Source organism: Bombina bombina, chromosome 4 (assembly GCF_027579735.1).
Source record: "Bombina bombina isolate aBomBom1 chromosome 4, aBomBom1.pri, whole genome shotgun sequence".
NCBI classification, from domain to species: domain Eukaryota; kingdom Metazoa; phylum Chordata; class Amphibia; order Anura; family Bombinatoridae; genus Bombina; species Bombina bombina.
In genome coordinates, this window is record NC_069502.1 from 958,082,301 (window position 1) to 958,100,911 (window position 18,611).

General features: G+C 38.1%; 1 protein-coding gene and 1 pseudogene across 1 annotated transcript in view; both read right to left on the reverse strand.

Moving 5' to 3' along the window:
• MERTK (MER proto-oncogene, tyrosine kinase) overlaps nucleotides 1–18,611 on the reverse strand; it is a 355,152-nt gene that overhangs the window by 271,599 nt on the left and 64,942 nt on the right. The window contains exon 5 of the mRNA XM_053711970.1: nucleotides 8,787–8,873. Within this exon, the coding sequence (XP_053567945.1) occupies nucleotides 8,787–8,873 (87 nt within the window). The remainder of the gene's footprint in view (nucleotides 1–8,786; nucleotides 8,874–18,611) is intronic.
• LOC128658445 (uncharacterized) lies at nucleotides 5,696–5,814 on the reverse strand (annotated as a pseudogene).

The following is an 18,611-nucleotide window of genomic DNA, read 5'->3' on the forward strand; positions in this document are numbered from 1 at the left end:
TTCATATTCCAAGAACACACAATAGCACTAATATTTTTTGCTCCACTTGTAATCTAGGCCAATATATTTTGTTTAGTAGATATTAGACTGAATTATTCACAAAGTTTATCTTTTTTTTAATAAGATTTAAATAAATAAAAAATACTGCAATAGAAGTAACAGAAAATACAAAAACACAACAATGCAAATATTATAGTTAGAAATAAAAGCGGAGTCAGACTTTGGCTTACTAATGTGTTCAGATAACTCCCAGTAGTGCTGCTCCTTCAACAAAGCATACCAAGAAAATGAAGCAAAAATAATAAAAGATTTAAACTGGAAAGTTGTTTAAAAGTTTATCCAATGTCTATATTATGAAATCATTTTTGGGGGTTTCATGTCCCTTTAAGTAGGGCATCTAAATTCTACTGGGATATAGTGATTTTTTAATCGTCAGAATTCTAGGCTGTTAAATATGACAAATATGTCATGTCTGGTATCAAAACGATCATCAAGTTTCCAAAAGGAACGTGGCAATAAATAATAAGGAGATTGGAGGTTCCTGTACCAAGTTAAACTGTATTTCATAATTACAGATATGTCTTAGGAACTGGTTTATTGCCTAACATAAAGATAGTATTACACCCCCATGCCCTCCCTGAAAGAAAGAACCAGGCTTGTAACTGGAAATAAACACACAATGTATTTACTGTGTACAGTGAAATACAAAATATCAATCACTTCTGAGGCAACAGCAAATTGAAACGTTTGCACGTGAGCGATAAGGGTTTTATCGCGAGTGTTTGCGCTTGTGAGGCTTATTGCACGTATACGAGTTGAAAGTAAACGTGATAGCTTGAGCACAATCACGATTTACACTATAAAGATTACCCCAACTTTAGAGCTTTGGTTAACTGTTTCACGTAACTAAAAAGTTGCACAAAACACATTACAAAGTATAGTTACACTCATAACACTATATAATAAAAAATATTAAAAAAAAATATTTTACACAAAAGTTATAAAGGCTCAAAGACATGAGATCTCGGGTATTAGAAAGTAAAAAGGTAGGCAAATAGCTTTAACATAGAGATACATACTGGACACAACGGGTATCAGAATTCCTAGAACTAGAAGAAACAGAATTTATGCTTACCTGATACATTTCTTTCTTTCCGGATATGGTGAGTCCACGGCATTATCAATTACTGTTGGGAATATCACTCCTGCCCAGCAGGAGGAGGCAAAGAGCACCACAGCCAAGCTGTTAACCCCTTAATGACACCTGACGTACCAGGTACGTCATGCATTAACAAGCAGTTAATGACAATGGACGTACCTGGTACGTCAGTTGTCTAACAGAGTGCTGGAAGCGATCACAAATGCTTCCAGCAGCTCTGAGGGTATTGCAGTGATGCCTCGATATGGAGGCATCCTGCAATACCATTTTACAAGCCCCCGATGCAGAGAGAGCCACTCTGTGGCCCTCTCTGCACCGGTAGCGATAGTGCCGGGTGTGAGGGTGCGCGTGCGCGTGCACGATGCGCGCGTGTGCACGTGCGCGCGCGTGCACACGTGCACGTGCACCCATTAGCCACACTGACACCAATGAATGAGGCCAGAAAGGGGGAAAAAAGGGATTTAAAAAAAAATATATATATAAAAGGATCTGGGAGGGGGGGGGGGGGGGGGTATTGTGGGGGGCTGCTACACTACAGAAATAGTTTTTTTAAGTTAAAATAAAATAAAAATACTTTTTGGGGGTTTTTTGGGGCCAAACTGGGTACTGGCAGAAAGCTGCCAGTACCCAAGATGGTGGTAATTAGGTAGGGGAGAGGGTTAGAGAGCTGGAGGGGGGATCAGGGAGGTTGGGGCTAAGGCAGGGGTCCATCACAGCTAAAATACTTTATTATTTTTATTTAAAAAAAAAAAAAAACCTCTTTTATTTAGTACTGGCAGACTTTCTGCCAGTACTTAAGATGGCGGGAACAATTGTGGGGTGGGGGAGGGAAGAGAGCTGTTTGGAAGGGATCAGGGGGTGGGATGTGTCAGGTGGGAGGCTGATCTCTAAAATTAACCCTGCAAGCTCCCTACAAGCTACCTAATTTAACCCCTTCACTGCTGGGCATAATTCACGTGTGGGGCGCAGCGGCATTTAGCGGCCTTCTAATTACCAAAAAGCAACCCAAAAGCCATATAAGTCTGCTATTTCTGAAAAAAGGGGATCCCAGAGAAGCATTTACAACCATTTGTGCCATAATTGCAGAAGCTGTTTGTAAATAATTTCAGTGGGAAACCTAAAGTTTGTGACAAATTTTGTGAAAAAGTGAACTTTTTTTTTTTTTGATCGCATTTGGCGGTGAAATGGTGGCATGAAATATACCAAAATGGGCCTAGATCAATACTTGGGGTTGTCTACTACACTACACTAAAGCTAAAATTAACCCTACAAGCTCCCTACAAGCTCCCTAATTAACCCCTTCACTCCTGGGCATAAAACACGTGTGGGGCGCAGCGGCATTTAGCGGCCTTCTAATTACCAAAAAGCAACCCAAAAGCCATATAAGTCTGCTATTTCTGAAAAAAGGGGATCCCAGAGAAGCATTTACAACCATTTGTGCCATAATTGCAGAAGCTGTTTGTAAATAATTTCAGTGGGAAACCTAAAGTTTGTGACAAATTTTGTGAAAAAGTGAACTTTTTTTTTTTTTGATCGCATTTGGCGGTGAAATGGTGGCATGAAATATACCAAAATGGGCCTAGATCAATACTTTGGGTTGTCTTCTAAAAAAAAATATATACATGTCAAGGGATATTCAGGTATTCCTGACAGATATCAGGGTTCCAATGTAACTAGCGCTAATTTTGAAAAAAAGTGGTTTGGAAATAGCAAAGTGCTACTTGTATTTATTGCCCCATAAATTGCAAAAAAAGCAAAGAACATGTAAACATTGGGTATTTCTAAACTCAGGACAAAATTTAGAAACTATTTAGCATGGGTGTTTCTTGGTGATTGTAGATGTGTAACATATTTTGGGGGTCAAAGTTAGAAAAAGTGTGTTTTTTTCCATTTTTTCCTCATATTTTATTATTTTTTTTTTAGTAAATTATAAGACATGATGAAAATAATGGTATCTTTAGAAAGTCCATTTAATGGCGAGAAAAACGGTATATAATATGTGTGGGTACAGTAAATGAGTAAGAGGGAAATTACAGCTAAACACAAACACTGCAGAAATGTAAAAATAGCCATTGTCATTAAGGGTAAGAAAATTGAAAAATGGTCCGGTCATTAAGGGGTTAAGTATCATTCCCCTTCCCACAAACCCCAGTCATTCGACTGAAGGCAAATGGAGAAAAAATGAGTAACACAAGGTGTAGAGGTGCCTGAGGTTTAGTTAAAAAAATACTGGTCTTAAAATAAAGGGTGGGGCTGTGGACTCACCATATCCGGAAAGAAAGACATTTATCAGGTAACCATAAATTCTGTTTTCTTTCCTAAGATATAGTGAGTCCACGGCATCATCAATTACTGTTGGGAATCAATACCCAAGCTAGATGACACAGATGGTTAGGAAAGGACAATACAGGTAGACCTAAACAGAAGGCACCACCGCTTGAAGAACTTTTTTCCCACAGGAAGCCTCAGCAAAAGTATCAAATATGTAAAATTTGGAAAAAGTATGTAGAGAAGACCAAGTTGCAGCCTTGCAAATTTGTTCCCCAGAAGCTTCATTTTTGAAAGCCCAAGAAAAAGAAAACAGCTCTCGTGGAATGAGCCTTAATTCTCTCAGGAGGCTGCTGTCCAGCAGTCTCATAAGCCAAATGTAGCTTTCTGACCTATACATTTCCCAGAGAAACAAACAAACAGGGCAGAAGACTGGCGAAAATCATTAGTTGCATGTAGATAGAATTTAAGAGCACGCACAACATCCAAGTTGTGCAACAAACGTTGCTTATGAGAAGGAGGATTAGGACATATAGAAGGAACAACAATTTCCTGATTAATATTTCTATTCAAAATAACTTTCCTAACTTAGTACGAAGAACCGCCTTATCGGCATGAAAGATAAGATAAGGCGAATCACACTGCAAAGCTGAGAGTTCTGAAACTCTCCGAGCAGAAGAGATAGCAATAAGAAACAAAACCTTCCAAGATAACTTAATATCTATGGAATGCAAAGGCTCAAACGGAGCCTGCTGAAAAAACGTTAAGAACAAGGTTAAGGCTCCCAAGAAGGAGCAACAGACTTAAACACAGGACTGATTCTGACCAAGGCCTGAGAAAAAGATTTTACATCTGGCACGTCTGCCAGACGCTTATGTAGCAAAACAGATAATGCCGAAATCGGACCCTTCAGGGTACAGATTGACAAACCCTTCATTAGACCTTCCTGGAGGCAAGACAAAATCCTAGGAATCATGACCCTACTCCAAGAGTAATCCTTGGATTCACACCAATAAAGATATTTACGCCATATCTTATGGTAAATCTTCCTAGTAACAGGCTTGCAAGCCTGAATCATGGTCTCAATGACCGACTCAGAAACCCACGCTTAGACAGAACTAAGCGTTCAATCTCCAAGCAGTCCGCTTCGGATAAAATGATACTTGGATGAAGGAAAAGACCCTGATCAGAAGGTCCATCCTCAGAAAAGTCTCCAAGGTGGAAAGATGATATTTCCACTAGGTCTGCATACCAGGTCCTGCAAGGCCACACAGGGGCAAATACAATCACCACTCTCTCTCCTGTTCAACACGAGCAAAGCCTCGTGGAAGGAGAGCAAACAGAGGAAAAAAGGTATGCAAGACTGCATCCCAAGAACAACGCCAGAACATCTATCAAGACGGTCTGCGAATCACTTGATCAAGAATCGTACCTTGGAAGCTTGGCGTTCTGCCGAAACGCCCTCATAATCCAACTCCGGGACCCCCCATTCGAGGGTTTACCCAGAGAAATACAGATGGAGAGCCCACTCCCTGGGATGAAATATCTGTCTGTTCAGAATTCCGACTCCCAATTGTCCACCCCTGTGGATGACAGATAGCAATTGAGAGATTCCGTTCACTGAACAATCCAAGTCACCTCCTACAGGTTAGGAACTCTGAGTTCCTCCCTGGAGGTTGATATAAACCATTGAGGTGATATAGCCTGACTGTAACTAAGAAAAGGACGAATAAGGCCAAGACGTCAGAGTATTGCAAATCGCTCTTAACTCCAAAATGTTAAAGAGGAGAGCAGACAACTCCGAGTCCATAACCCCTTTGCCTTAAACAAGACCTGCATACCAATCCAGCAGGTTGGCGTCTGTGGTCACATCACCCAGGAATGTCTCCAGAAGCACGCACTCTGAGACAGATACTCCTGAAAAAAACACTACGGGAGAGAATCTCTTGTCGGCTGATCTAGATCTATCCTCTGATACAGATCTGAATGTTCTCCATTTTATGGAAAATAGCCAAGGGAATGATATCCATGGAAACAATCAGACCAATTCCCTCCATACATTTACACAGTGAGAAGTGAAGGAAAATCAATTGTAGCTAGATCCAAACACCCAACCATCTGGTTGCAATATGGCTAAGCTATCTACCGGACCACTAGAGCTTGCTGTTGGCTGGACAAAAGACAGCAGAGAAAGGAAAAGGAAAAAATCTTTTATTATCCAACCTCAGTTAGACATCTTCTCCTAGATAGAGAATCTATTAATGTCCAAGCCTGCTACCCCTGGTGTTCCCAGTTGGTCTCCCATCCAGGTACTGACCAGGCCTGGCCCTGCTTAACTTCCGAGATCAGATGGAATCGGGTGCATACAGAGCATTGTAGACTCAATTAAATCACCCTGTAAATGGGACAAGGGAACTCTTCTCCAGATTCTTTTCCCATCCCTGGGAAAGTAGATTGGACAAGATCTCTTGAAGGAGAGAGATAGCTCGAAGGAAGGATGACACCTGAACCATATATTGTCCAAAAGAACACCCTTGTAATACCCCAAGACCTAAAAGTCTTTCAGGGATGATGAAACTCAGAAACTAGAAAATACCCCAAATCAGGGGAACAAAAAATCCTACAGAATTAATGCTCGTTATGAACAGGCCCTCTTGAACCAAAGAAGCAAGGATACTACTTTGAAAGTCAGAACCTGAGTGACTTGAGGTAAATACCTAGATCCCGTTCCCAAACTGGGACTGGATCTATCACTCCCAGAGAGGAAGTAAGAATGCTTCTCATCATACCTGGATTGCAAATACTCTAGAAGGAGAAATCTGCCCCTGTGTCCATTTTCTTCAGACACCAAAAACTTCACCTCCTCTATTTACAGAGGCAAAGAGAATGACTGGGGTTTGTGGGAAGGGGAGTGATACTTAACAGCTTGGCTGTGGTGCTCTTTGCCTCCTCCTGCTGCCCAGGAGTGATATTCCCAACAGTAATTGATGATGTTGTGGACTCACCATATGCAGAAATAATGAATACATGGGAACAATATCTCAAGAAATAAAGCTACACATACATTGGTCAGATAAAGGTCTGTTTAATTAACATTATTCAACAATATTAAACCATATCATACAGGTTCTAATCAAACAAATACTGAGGACTTCCTATTCCAATTGTCCTGGATGGTAGCAGTGGTCCTGTTACTCTTTGCCCTCAACAAACTAAAGTCACGGGCTGAACTGGAGTAGTCTAGCCTAGATATCCACATGTTCAAAATGCATTTCATGTGACTTTAAAACAGTATTACTGTATGAAATATTGTATTTGCCTAGAGATTATGTGAACACTAACATTACTTATCAAAGCTTAAGAATTACTCAATTACATATAACCTCTGTAAATAAAACATTCTGCTATTGTATTATAAAACACATGGGGGGGGGGTTAATGCGTATGTTATCAAACAAATGGGTGATAAATGCTCATATTTATTTAGTTTTTTAAATGAATGATATGTTGGAGGTTTGTCTCTGTCCACCAGTACAGGTGAGATAAGTTGTACTTAGCCGCCCATCAGTCCAAAACATCCTTTCTCCCTAAGCCAATCAGAAAATATACAGTGGTACAGAATCCACTTTTCATTTAAAGGAACATTTTACACTAGATTTTTCTTTGCATAAATGATTTGTAGATCTATTTATATAGCCCATCTGGGAGTGTTTTTGTAACAATGTATAGTTTTGCTTTTTTTTTTTTTTTATAATATTGTACTGATTTTCAGACTCCTAACCAAGCCCCGAAGTATCAGTTGTGGAATCAAGTCTACAGACTCTTGCTTGCTCCTGTTTGTGTAATGGGTCTTTTCATATGCAGGGAAGGGGTGAGTGTCCACTCTTCCTGCTTTTTCAGCCCCTTTCAATGAGTGTCCCGGCCTAACCTCATCAACAGTGCTAAACTGGGAGCTTCTAAGTAAGTTTTAAAAAAGTTTTATAACAGATTATTAGATCAGTATCTGTTCATACTCTTCTTTATAGTAGTGTTTATTAAATGCAGTTATATAAATACTGGTGTATACTGTCCCTTTAATTGAATTTAAAAGTTGAAAAGTTTTGTTTTGTGTAAACTCTAAGCACTCTTTGGTCATCTATTACAGTGGCTTCCTGTGGTCTGCCGGGGCATTTACTATTAATGAGCTCACCAGTGTATTCTAGTTTTTTACTGATGTACCACACATTTGATTTTGACACGTCTAATGTTTTAGCTAAATCTAATGATGGCTGCCTTAACTGATGTTGACATCATTAAATTGATTTACTATGTCAATGGTGGCTCTATGGAGGCTCACAGGGGTACAACAACCTTCATGCATAGCCACGCCCCTAGACTGCCAACCTGAACTGACTAACTACATCCCAGACCTCTAAACTCCGCCCACAGAACACCCATGACCCATCCTCCATCCTGACTCTGAACACCCACAACTCTGCCCACAGGCCCCTCTCACTTAGACCCCAGCTTTCTGGCTCCTGAACAGAGTTTTTGCCCCATACTGAACTACATATAAAAGATTTCTGTAATTCATATGCGGTTAATGGCTGAAAATAATCTAAAATGAAAGCTGACTATTTTACTTTCGGTAATTATGTGAAATATAATACTACACTTCCCCACCTTAGATAATATTTTATTTTAATTACAATGTACCTGTACATTATACCTCAGATAATGCTCAAAACAAGAAAACATGTCCAGATACTTATGGACAATACTTTAAGTAGTAGCATTTCTGTGCTTTACCTTTGTTTTGTATTACACTGATAATATGTTAGATCAGTAACAGTAAAGGCAATAGTCTACTTGAAAATGTTTATTGTTTAAAAAAATAAAGATAATCCCTTTATTACCTATTACCAAGTTTTGCATAACCAACAAGGTTATATTAATATACTTTTTACCTCTGTGATTACCTTGTATCTAAGCCTCTAGAGAATGCCCCTTATCTCAGTTCTTTTGACAGAAATGCACTTTAGCCAATAGGGCACACATGGACTAGCACTGTCTAACTGTTAAAAACTGTCAAATTGCACTGAGATAAGAGGCAACCTTTAAGGGCTTAGAAATTAGCATATGAGCCTACCTAGATTTAGCTTTCAACAAAGAACACCAATAGATTTTAAAGAAAGTTCTTTAAAATTGCATGCCCTATCTGAATCATGAAAGTTTAATTATGACTTGGTTGTCCCTTTAGAGAAAATAATAAAAATGCCAAATCTCAATGTAAGTTCAGTTTAGTATCCCATGACTCTTGGCTTTTGTCATGTGGGAGAGATTTATTGGATATAGAACAATACATGATTTATCCACCTACCTTTTATATTGACTTTGACTTCTTTGGAAGCAGTCAAGCCTTTTGTGTTGTGCGCTTCACAGCTGAATGTTGCAGATTCATCCAAACCTTTAAATAAAGAGAAAAAGGATTAGAAATATTTAACAGCAACAGAATAAAAATAAAACAAGAAATATGTTTTGCAGTGGGTGATCTTTATTTACCCTCACAAAAAAAATAAAAAATAAATGCTCAGAGCCAGAGGGAACCCTCATAGAAAAGTAAAGACATGGGTGGTCTGTGGGCAGAGCTGGGTGGCTACAAGATGAAAAAAATCACAAGAAAACCAGAAATATTTTAAGAGACTGGGCCACCTATCATAGTTCCATGTTGCAAATTTTGTAATAAGCTTAAAGTGATGGTAACGTTGCACCTCTCAGATCGTTCACGCAGGTAGTCTATCCTTGAATCACATAAATTGCTAAGTTTTGATAATAAAAAAAAAAATAGTTTTAATTTTAATATGTACCGCACCTCGCTCCACCCTCCATAGAATTCCTCATAAATTCTGTATCCACTGTAGAGAATGGTCACACCCGCTCTCTACGTAAGCAACCATGCTTGTTCCCGATGCAATAAGATGTGCGCATGCGCTCTAGATAGAGGGGGCGGTTAGGTTAAACTCGTGGTTGTCTAAGAGCCATAATTTCAACTGGATGCTGAAGAATACATCACACAAAATAAAACTGACGCGGAACCGTGCGGAATGTGGGACAATAGGATTTAAGGTTTGATTTATTAATAACTTGATTAATATTTTTTTTTAAAAAGATGAATTAAAGTCATACGGCTATATTACGATTTTTTGTCGGTAAGGCTGTGCGGTGCTAACAAGCAGTTTAAGCTCACTGCTCACTTACAGACAACGCTGGTATTACGGGTTTTTACAAACCCGGCGTTAGCCGCAGAAAAGTGAGCGGAGAGCAAAATTTAGCTCCACATCTCACCTCAATACCAGCGCTGCTTGGGGTAGCGGTGAGCTGGCTAAACGTGTTCATGCACGATTTCCCCATAGGAATCAATGGGGCAGATTCGGCTGAAAAAAAACCTAACACCTGCAAAAAAGCAGCGTTCAGCTCCTAACGCAGCCAATTGATTCCTATGGGGAAATACATTTTATGTCTACACCTAACACCCTAACATGAACCCCGAGTCTAAACACCCCTAATCTTACACTTATTAACCCCTAATCTGCCGACCCCGAAATCGCACACCTGCATTATATTATTAACCCCTAATCTGCCACTCCGGACACCGCCGCCACCTACATTATACCTATAAACCCCTAATCTACTGCCCCTAACATCGCCGCCACCTACATTATATTTATTAACCCCTAATCTGCCGCCCCCAACATCGCCGCCACCTACATTATATTTATTAACCCCTAATCTGCCCCCCAACGTCGCCGCAACTATATTAAATTTATTAACCCCTAAACTAAGTCTAACCCTAACACTAACACCCCCCTAACTTAAATCTAATTTAAATAAATCTAAATAAAATTACTATTATTAACTAAATTATTCCTATTTAAAACTAAATACTTACCTATAAAATAAACCCTAAGATAGCTACAATATAACTAATAGTTACATTGTATCTAACTTAGGGTTTATTTTTATTTTACAGGCAACTTTATATTTATTTTAACTAGGTAGAATAGTTATTAAATAGATATTAACTATTTAATAACTACCTAGTTAAAATAAAGACAAATTTACCTGTAAAATAAAACCTAACCTAAGTTACAATTACACCTAACACTACACTACAATTAAATTAATTACCTACATTAAATTAAATTAACTACAATTAAATACAATTAAATAACATTAACTAAAGTACAAAAAAACAAACACTAAATTACAGAAAATAATAAAATAATTACAAGAATTTTAAACTAATTACACCTAATCTAATCCCCCTAATAAAATAAAAAAGGGCTTTTTGCGGGGCATTGCCCCAAAGTAATCAGCTCTTTTACCTGTAAAAAAAAAGTACAATACCCCCCAACATTAAACCCACCACCCACACACCCAACCCTACTCTAAAACCCACTCAATACCCCCTTAATAAAACCGAACACTAACCCCTTGCAGATCACCCTACCTTCAGACGTCTTCACCCAACCGGGCCGAAGTCCTCTACGAAGCCGGGCGAAGTGGCCCTCCAGACGGGCAGAAGTCTTCATCGAAGCCGGGCAGAAGAGGTCCGCCAGACGGGCAGAAGTCTTCATCCAGACGGCATCTTCTATCTTCATCCATCCGGCGCGGAGCGGGTCCATCTTCAAGACATCCGACGCGAAGCATCCTCTTCATCCAACGGCTACTGGAACAATGACGGGTCCCTTAAATGACGTCATCCAAGATGGCGTCCCTTGAATTCCGATTGGCTGATAGAATTCTATCAGCCAATCGGAATTAAGGTAGAAAAAAATCTTATTGGCTGATGCAATCAGCCAATAGGATTGAAGTTCAATCCCATTGGCTGATTGGAACAGCAAATAGGATTGAGCTTGCATTCTATTGGCTGATTGGAACAGCCAATAGAATGCGAGGACCACTTCGGAGGACCACTTCACCCGGCTTCATAGAGGACTTCGGCCCAGTTGGGTGAAGACGTCTCAAGGTAGGGTGATCTTCAAGGGGTTAGTGTTAGGTTTTATTAAGGGGGTATTGGGTGAGTTTTAGAGTAGGTTTGGGTGTGTGGGTGGTGGGTTTTAATGTTGGGGGGGTATTGAGCCGATTACTTTGGGGCAATGTCCCGCAAAAAGCCCTTTTAAGGGCTATTTGTAATTTAGTATAGGGTAGGGCTTTTTTTTATTTTGGAGGGCTTTTAATTTTATTAGGGGGATTAGATTAGGTGTAATTAGTTTAAAAAACTTGTAATTATTTTATTATTTTCTGTAATTTTAGTGTTTTTTTGTACTTTAGTTAATTTTATTTCATTGTATTTAATTGTAGTTAATTTAATTTAATGTAGGTAATTAATTTAATTGTAGTGTAGTGTTAGGTGTAATTGTAACATAGGTTAGGTTTTATTTTACAGGTAAAAGAGCTGATTACTTTGGGGCAATGCCCCGCAAAAAGTCCTTTTTTATTTTATTAGGGGGATTAGATTAGGTGTAATTAGTTTAAAATTCTTGTAATTATTTTATTATTTTCTGTAATTTAGTGTTTGTTTTTTTGTACTTTAGTTAATTGTATTTAATTGTATTTAATTGTAGTTAATTTAATTTAATGTAGGTAATTAATTTAATTGTAGTGTAATGTTAGGTGTAATTGTAACATAGGTTAGGTTTTATTTTACAGGTAAATTTTTCTTTATTTTAACTAGGTAGTTATTAAATATATCATATCTATTTAATAACTATTCTACCTAGTTAAAATAAATATAAAGTTGCCTGTAAAATAAAAATAAATCCTAAGCTAGCTACAATTAACTATTAGTTATATTGTAGCTAGCTTAGGGTTTATTTTATAGGTAAGTATTTAGTTTTAAATAGGAATAATTAAGTTAATTGTAGTAATTTTATTTCGATTTATTTAAATGATATTTAAGTTAGGGGGGTGTTAGGGTTAGACTTAGGTTTAGGGGTTAATACATTTTATATAGTGGCGGCGACGTTGGGGGCGGCAGATTAGGGGTTAATAAATGTAGGTTGGTGGCGGTGCTGTTAGGGCTGGCAGATTAGGGGTTAATAATATTTAACTAGTGTTTGTGAGGCGGGAGTGCGGCGGTTTAGGGGTTAATATATTTATTAAAGTGGCGGTGATGTCCGGTTCGGCAGATTAGGGGTTAAAATTTTTATTATAGTGTTTGCGATGTGGGGGGTCCTGGGTTTAGGTGTTAATAGGTAGTTTATGGGTGTTAGTGTACTTTTAGCACTTTAGTTAAGAGTTTTATGCTACGGCGTTAGCCCATAAAACTCTTAACTACCGACTTTTAAATGCGGTACCAGGCTTGACAGGAAAGGGTGTACCGCTCACTTTTAGGAAGACTTGTAATACCGGCATTAGGAAAATCCCATAGAAAATATAGGATACGCAATTGACGTAAATGGATTTGCGGTATTCTCGAGTCGCGAAAAAAAAGTGAGCGGTACACCTGTACCTGCAAGACTTGTAATACCAGCGGGCGTTAAAAAGCAGCGTTGGGACCTCTCAATGCTGCTTTTTACGGCTAACGCATAACTCGTAATCTAGCAGTTTGTTATTTATAATGATGTTTCCAATGCAGCTTTTAATATGGAGCAACTTTACCATCACTTTAAGAAGTTTATACTGTTTACTGTCTCAAACCATTTCTGTCTTCATTAGGTTTTGATATGATGTATAGTCTACTACATTACTTTCTTAATTCAAACTAGTGGCCAATTCAACGGCCGTCCTATGTCCTCTGCCTCTTGTACATTTGTCTACTGAATGGCTCAAGTAGGGAAATGCACTGCCAAACCTGAAATGAAAATAGCTGTGATTGCTGGCTACCCACAATCTGCCCCAGATTGGATCAACGGCTCACTATAAGTATGTGTTTAACCCCTTTGTGGATGTTAAACAAATAGGTCTGCTCAAGAAAGAATGCAATAATTACATTTTCTTTATGTCTATTGAACTATGAACACTTCTAATGGATTGAAATGCCATAGAAAATAAAACCAAAGATCATTTGAGTTGAAACAAGACAATAAACTGAAACTGGGAACCATTAAAGGGACAATAAACACCTTGAGATTTGTATATAAAATGTTTAGTTATACATAATGAACCAACTTAGTAATTTATTTTCCTTATTTATTTTGCCCCATTTTCATGTAATTTAGCATTGAAAATTAAGCAATTTCAACTTCTCGGAACATAAAACTCACCCTGCTGACTTCTCAAGACTAACCCCGCTGCATATCTTTCCGTAATTGGCTATAACTAATATCTACTGCAAATAAGGTATTGTGTACTAACATTATGACCGTGTCTAGCCTTGTTGTCTACAGACTAAAGCCCAGATTGGCCCTCCAAATAAAGCAAATGGTGGGTGAAGTTTTTCTATTGATAAACAATTGCATTTAAAATTATGTTAACCCCATCATGCCCGGCACAAGTGTTTAACATCAGAACAAAGTTTCGGTGTAAACACTTGCTGCAAAAATAAAACCACAAACATAAGTAGCTTAAAAACTTTAGGATTTGCTGTAATTGCCTGAAAAACAAAATCACCTGACAGCAGCTGGAAGTGGACCTGAGCAGAGTATTTAAAGATACATCTCAAGCAAAATTAAAACAGAAGTTTGACAGCATACATTATATATATATATATATATATATATATATATACACATACATACATACACACACACACACACACATATATATATATACATACACACACATATATATATATACATACACACACATATATATATATATATACATACACACACATATATATATATATATATATATATATATATATATATATATATATATACACACACACACACACAGTTGTATGCAAATGTTTAGGCACCCATGACAATTTCCATGATTTTCATTTATAAATAATTGGGTGTTTGGATCAGCAATTTTATTTTGATCTATAAAATAACTGAAGGACACAGTAATATTTCAGTAGTGAAATTAGACAGGTGCATACATTTAAGGCACCCTTGTCATTTTGTTGATTTAAATACCTGTAACTACCTAGCACTGATTAATTGGAACACACAATTGGTTTGGTGAGCCCATTAAGCCTTTAACTTCATAGACAGGTGCATCCAATCATGAGAAAAGGTATTTAAGGTGGCCAATTGCAAGTTGTTGTTCTCTTTGACTCTCCTCTGAAGAGTGGTACCATGGGGGCCTCAAAACAACTCTCAAATGACCTGAAAACAAAGATTGTTCAACATTATGGTTTAGGGGAAGGCTACAAAAAGCTGTTGCACAGATTTAAGCTGTCAGTGTCCACAGTGAGAAACATATCGAGGAAATCGAAGCCCACAGGTACAGTTCTTGTTAAGGCCAGAAGTGGCAGGCCAAGTAAAATATCGGAGAGGCAAACAATGGTGAGAACAGTCAAAAACAGCCCACAGACCACCTCCAAAGACCTACAACATCATCTTGCTGTAGATGGTGTCACTGTGCATCGTTCAACAATTTAGCGCACTTTGCACAAGGAGAAGCTGTATGGGAAAGTGATGCGGAAGAAGCTTTTTCTGCACACACACCACAAACAGAGTCGCTTGAGGTATGCAAATGCATATTTGGACAAGCCAGCTTAATTTTGGAAGAAGGTGCTGTGGACTGATGAAACAAAGATTGAGTTATTTGGTCATAACAAGGGGCATTATGTATGGCGGCAAAAGAACACAGCGTTCCAAGACAAGCACTTGCTACCCACTGTAAAATTTGGTGGATGTTCCGTCATGCTGTGGGACTGTGTGTCCAGTGCCGGTACTGGGAATCTTGTTGAGGGTCGCATGGATTCCACTCAATATCAGCAGATACATGAGAATAATGATGAGGAATCAGTCACAAAGTTGAAGTTACGTCGGGCTGGATATTTCAACAAGACAACGACCCAAAACACTGCTCAAAATCTACTCTGGCAATTATGCAGAGAAACAAGTACAATGTTCTGGAATGGACATCCCAGTCCCCAGACCTGAATATCATTAAAAATCTGTGGGGTGATTTGAAGTGGGCTGTCCATGCTCAGCAACCATCAAACCTAACTGAACTGGAGATGTTTTGCAAGGAGGAATGGTCCAAAATGCCTTCATCCAGAATCCAGACACTCATTACAGGCTATAGGAAGCATCTAGAGGTTGTTATTTCTGCTAAAGGAGGCTCTATTAAATATTGATGCGCTATTTCTGTTGGGGTGCCCAAATGTATGCACCTGTCTAATTTTGTTTTGATGCATATTGCACATTTTCTGTTAATCCAAAAAAACTAATTTCACTACTAAAATATAACTGTGTCCTTCCGTTGTTTCATAGATCAAAATGAAATTGCTGATCCAAACACCCAATTATTTATAAATGAAAATCATGGAAATTGTCAGGGGTGCACACACACACACGACATGTGGCCGAAACATCAATCTTTTAATGAATTTATTACAATAAAGTTTGTTATATGAAATTTTCCTGTGAGTGCCCATACCTACAAAACTGTTACATATTGTGAAGAACAAAAGGTGGAGTGCTAGGTGATCTTATATATATATATATATATATATATATATATATATATATATATATATATATATATATATATATATATATATATATATATATATATATACATACAGGGAGTGCAGAATTATTAGGCAAGTTGTATTTTTGAGGATTAATTTTATTATTGAACAACAACCATGTTCTCAATGAACCCAAAAAACTCATTAATATCAAAGCTGAATAGTTTTGGGAGTAGTTTTTAGTTTGTTTTTAGTTATAGCTATTTTAGGGGGATATCTGTGTGTGCAGGTGACTATTACTGTGCATAATTATTAGGCAACTTAACAAAAAACAAATATATACCCATTTCAATTATTTATTTTTACCAGTGAAACCAATATAACATCTCAACATTCACAAATATACATTTCTGACATTCAAAAACAAAACAAAAACAAATCAGTGACCAATATAGCCACCTTTCTTTGCAAGGACACTCAAAAGCCTGCCATCCATGGATTCTGTCAGTGTTTTGATCTGTTCACCATCAACATTGCGTGCAGCAGCAACCACAGCCTCCCAGACACTGTTCAGAGAGGTGTACTGTTTTCCCTCCTTGTAAATCTCACATTTGATGATGGACCACAGGTTCTCAATGGGGTTCAGATCAGGTGAACAAGGAGGCCATGTCATTAGATTTTCTTCTTTTATACCCTTTCTTGCCAGCCACGCTGTGGAGTACTTGGACGCGTGTGATGGAGCATTGTCCTGCATGAAAATCATGTTTTTCTTGAAGGATGCAGACTTCTTCCTGTACCACTGCTTGAAGAAGGTGTCTTCCAGAAACTGGCAGTAGGACTGGGAGTTGAGCTTGACTCCATCCTCAACCCGAAAAGGCCCCACAAGCTCATCTTTGATGATACCAGCCCAAACCAGTACTCCACCTCCACCTTGCTGGTGTCTGAGTCGGACTGGAGCTCTCTGCCCTTTACCAATCCAGCCACGGGCCCATCCATCTGGCCCATCAAGACTCACTCTCATTTCATCAGTCCATAAAACCTTAGAAAAATCAGTCTTGAGATATTTCTTGGCCCAGTCTTGACGTTTCAGCTTGTGTGTCTTGTTCAGTGGTGGTCGTCTTTCAGCCTTTCTTACCTTGGCCATGTCTCTGAGTATTGCACACCTTGTGCTTTTGGGCACTCCAGTGATGTTGCAGCTCTGAAATATGGCCAAACTGGTGGCAAGTGGCATCTTGGCAGCTGCACGCTTGACTTTTCTCAGTTCATGGGCAGTTATTTTGCGCCTTGGTTTTTCCACACGCTTCTTGCGACCCTGTTGACTATTTTGAATGAAACGCTTGATTGTTCGATGATCACGCTTCAGAAGCTTTGCAATTTTAAGAGTGCTGCATCCCTCTGCAAGATATCTCACTATTTTTTACTTTTCTGAGCCTGTCAAGTCCTTCTTTTGACCCATTTTGCCAAAGGAAAGGAAGTTGCCTAATAATTAAGCACACCTGATATAGGGTGTTGATGTCATTAGACCACACCCCTTCTCATTACAGAGATGCACATCACCTAATATGCTTAATTGGTAGTAGGCTTTCGAGCCTATACAGCTTGGAGTAAGACAACATGCATAAAGAGGATGATGTGGTCAAAATACTCATTTGCCTAATAATTCTGCACTCCCTGTATATATATATAAATTTCACCCCCTTCCTCAAACAGAAAAGAAAAAAATCCTGGAGAGTGCATCCTTTTGTCTGGACTTTGTATTATTGTTTATTGCTATTGAGTGCTGGTCTTATCCACATACAGTATATATATATGATCAGCTGCATGTGGTTCATCTTATGCAGCAGCTGTGGATCAGGCTTGTGCTGTTAGCAAGTCTATGTAAATGGCTGTTTTTATTCATTTCTGATATGTTTTTTATGTGGTTTTATATACTTTATGGTCGTATGTGACCTTCCTACTTTATGAACTTTTTACTGACATTTGTATATAATTACATGTCTGAATAAACATCCTTTGTATATAGTAGCCCCTTTTTACCTAATGTTTACGGACTTCTGACTAGCTGTACATGTGGTGGTGTACTCACATGCAGTTTCAGTGTGTCTAAGGAAGCAGTTTGATCCAGGCAGGAGATCTCCTGGAGGAGCATCTGCTACTATACCACAAGTGCTTTTAACATACCTCATACGTTTGAGGTGGAACCACGTGAGTGTGCTGCATATCTTTTTATTTAAAGTCACCTAGTCTGTCGTTTATTGCACTAGGTGCACCCCCTGTGCGCTTGTCTTTTCTCTATTCCATATATATATATATATATATATATATATATATATATATATATATATATATATAAATATGCATATACACACACACACACACATATATATATATATATATATATATATATATATATATGTGTATGTATATGTGGCAGTTGAAATGACCATTGATGAACTGTCTTTTTTATTTTTTTTAAGCTCCAGTTAAAATAAAACTGTATTTAAAATGTAATGTCACACATACAAAATATGAACGAATAGCAAATATTAAAAAAAATTTGAACTAAAATAGTTATGAAAAACCTTTCTGACTTTAAACTGAAACTAGCAA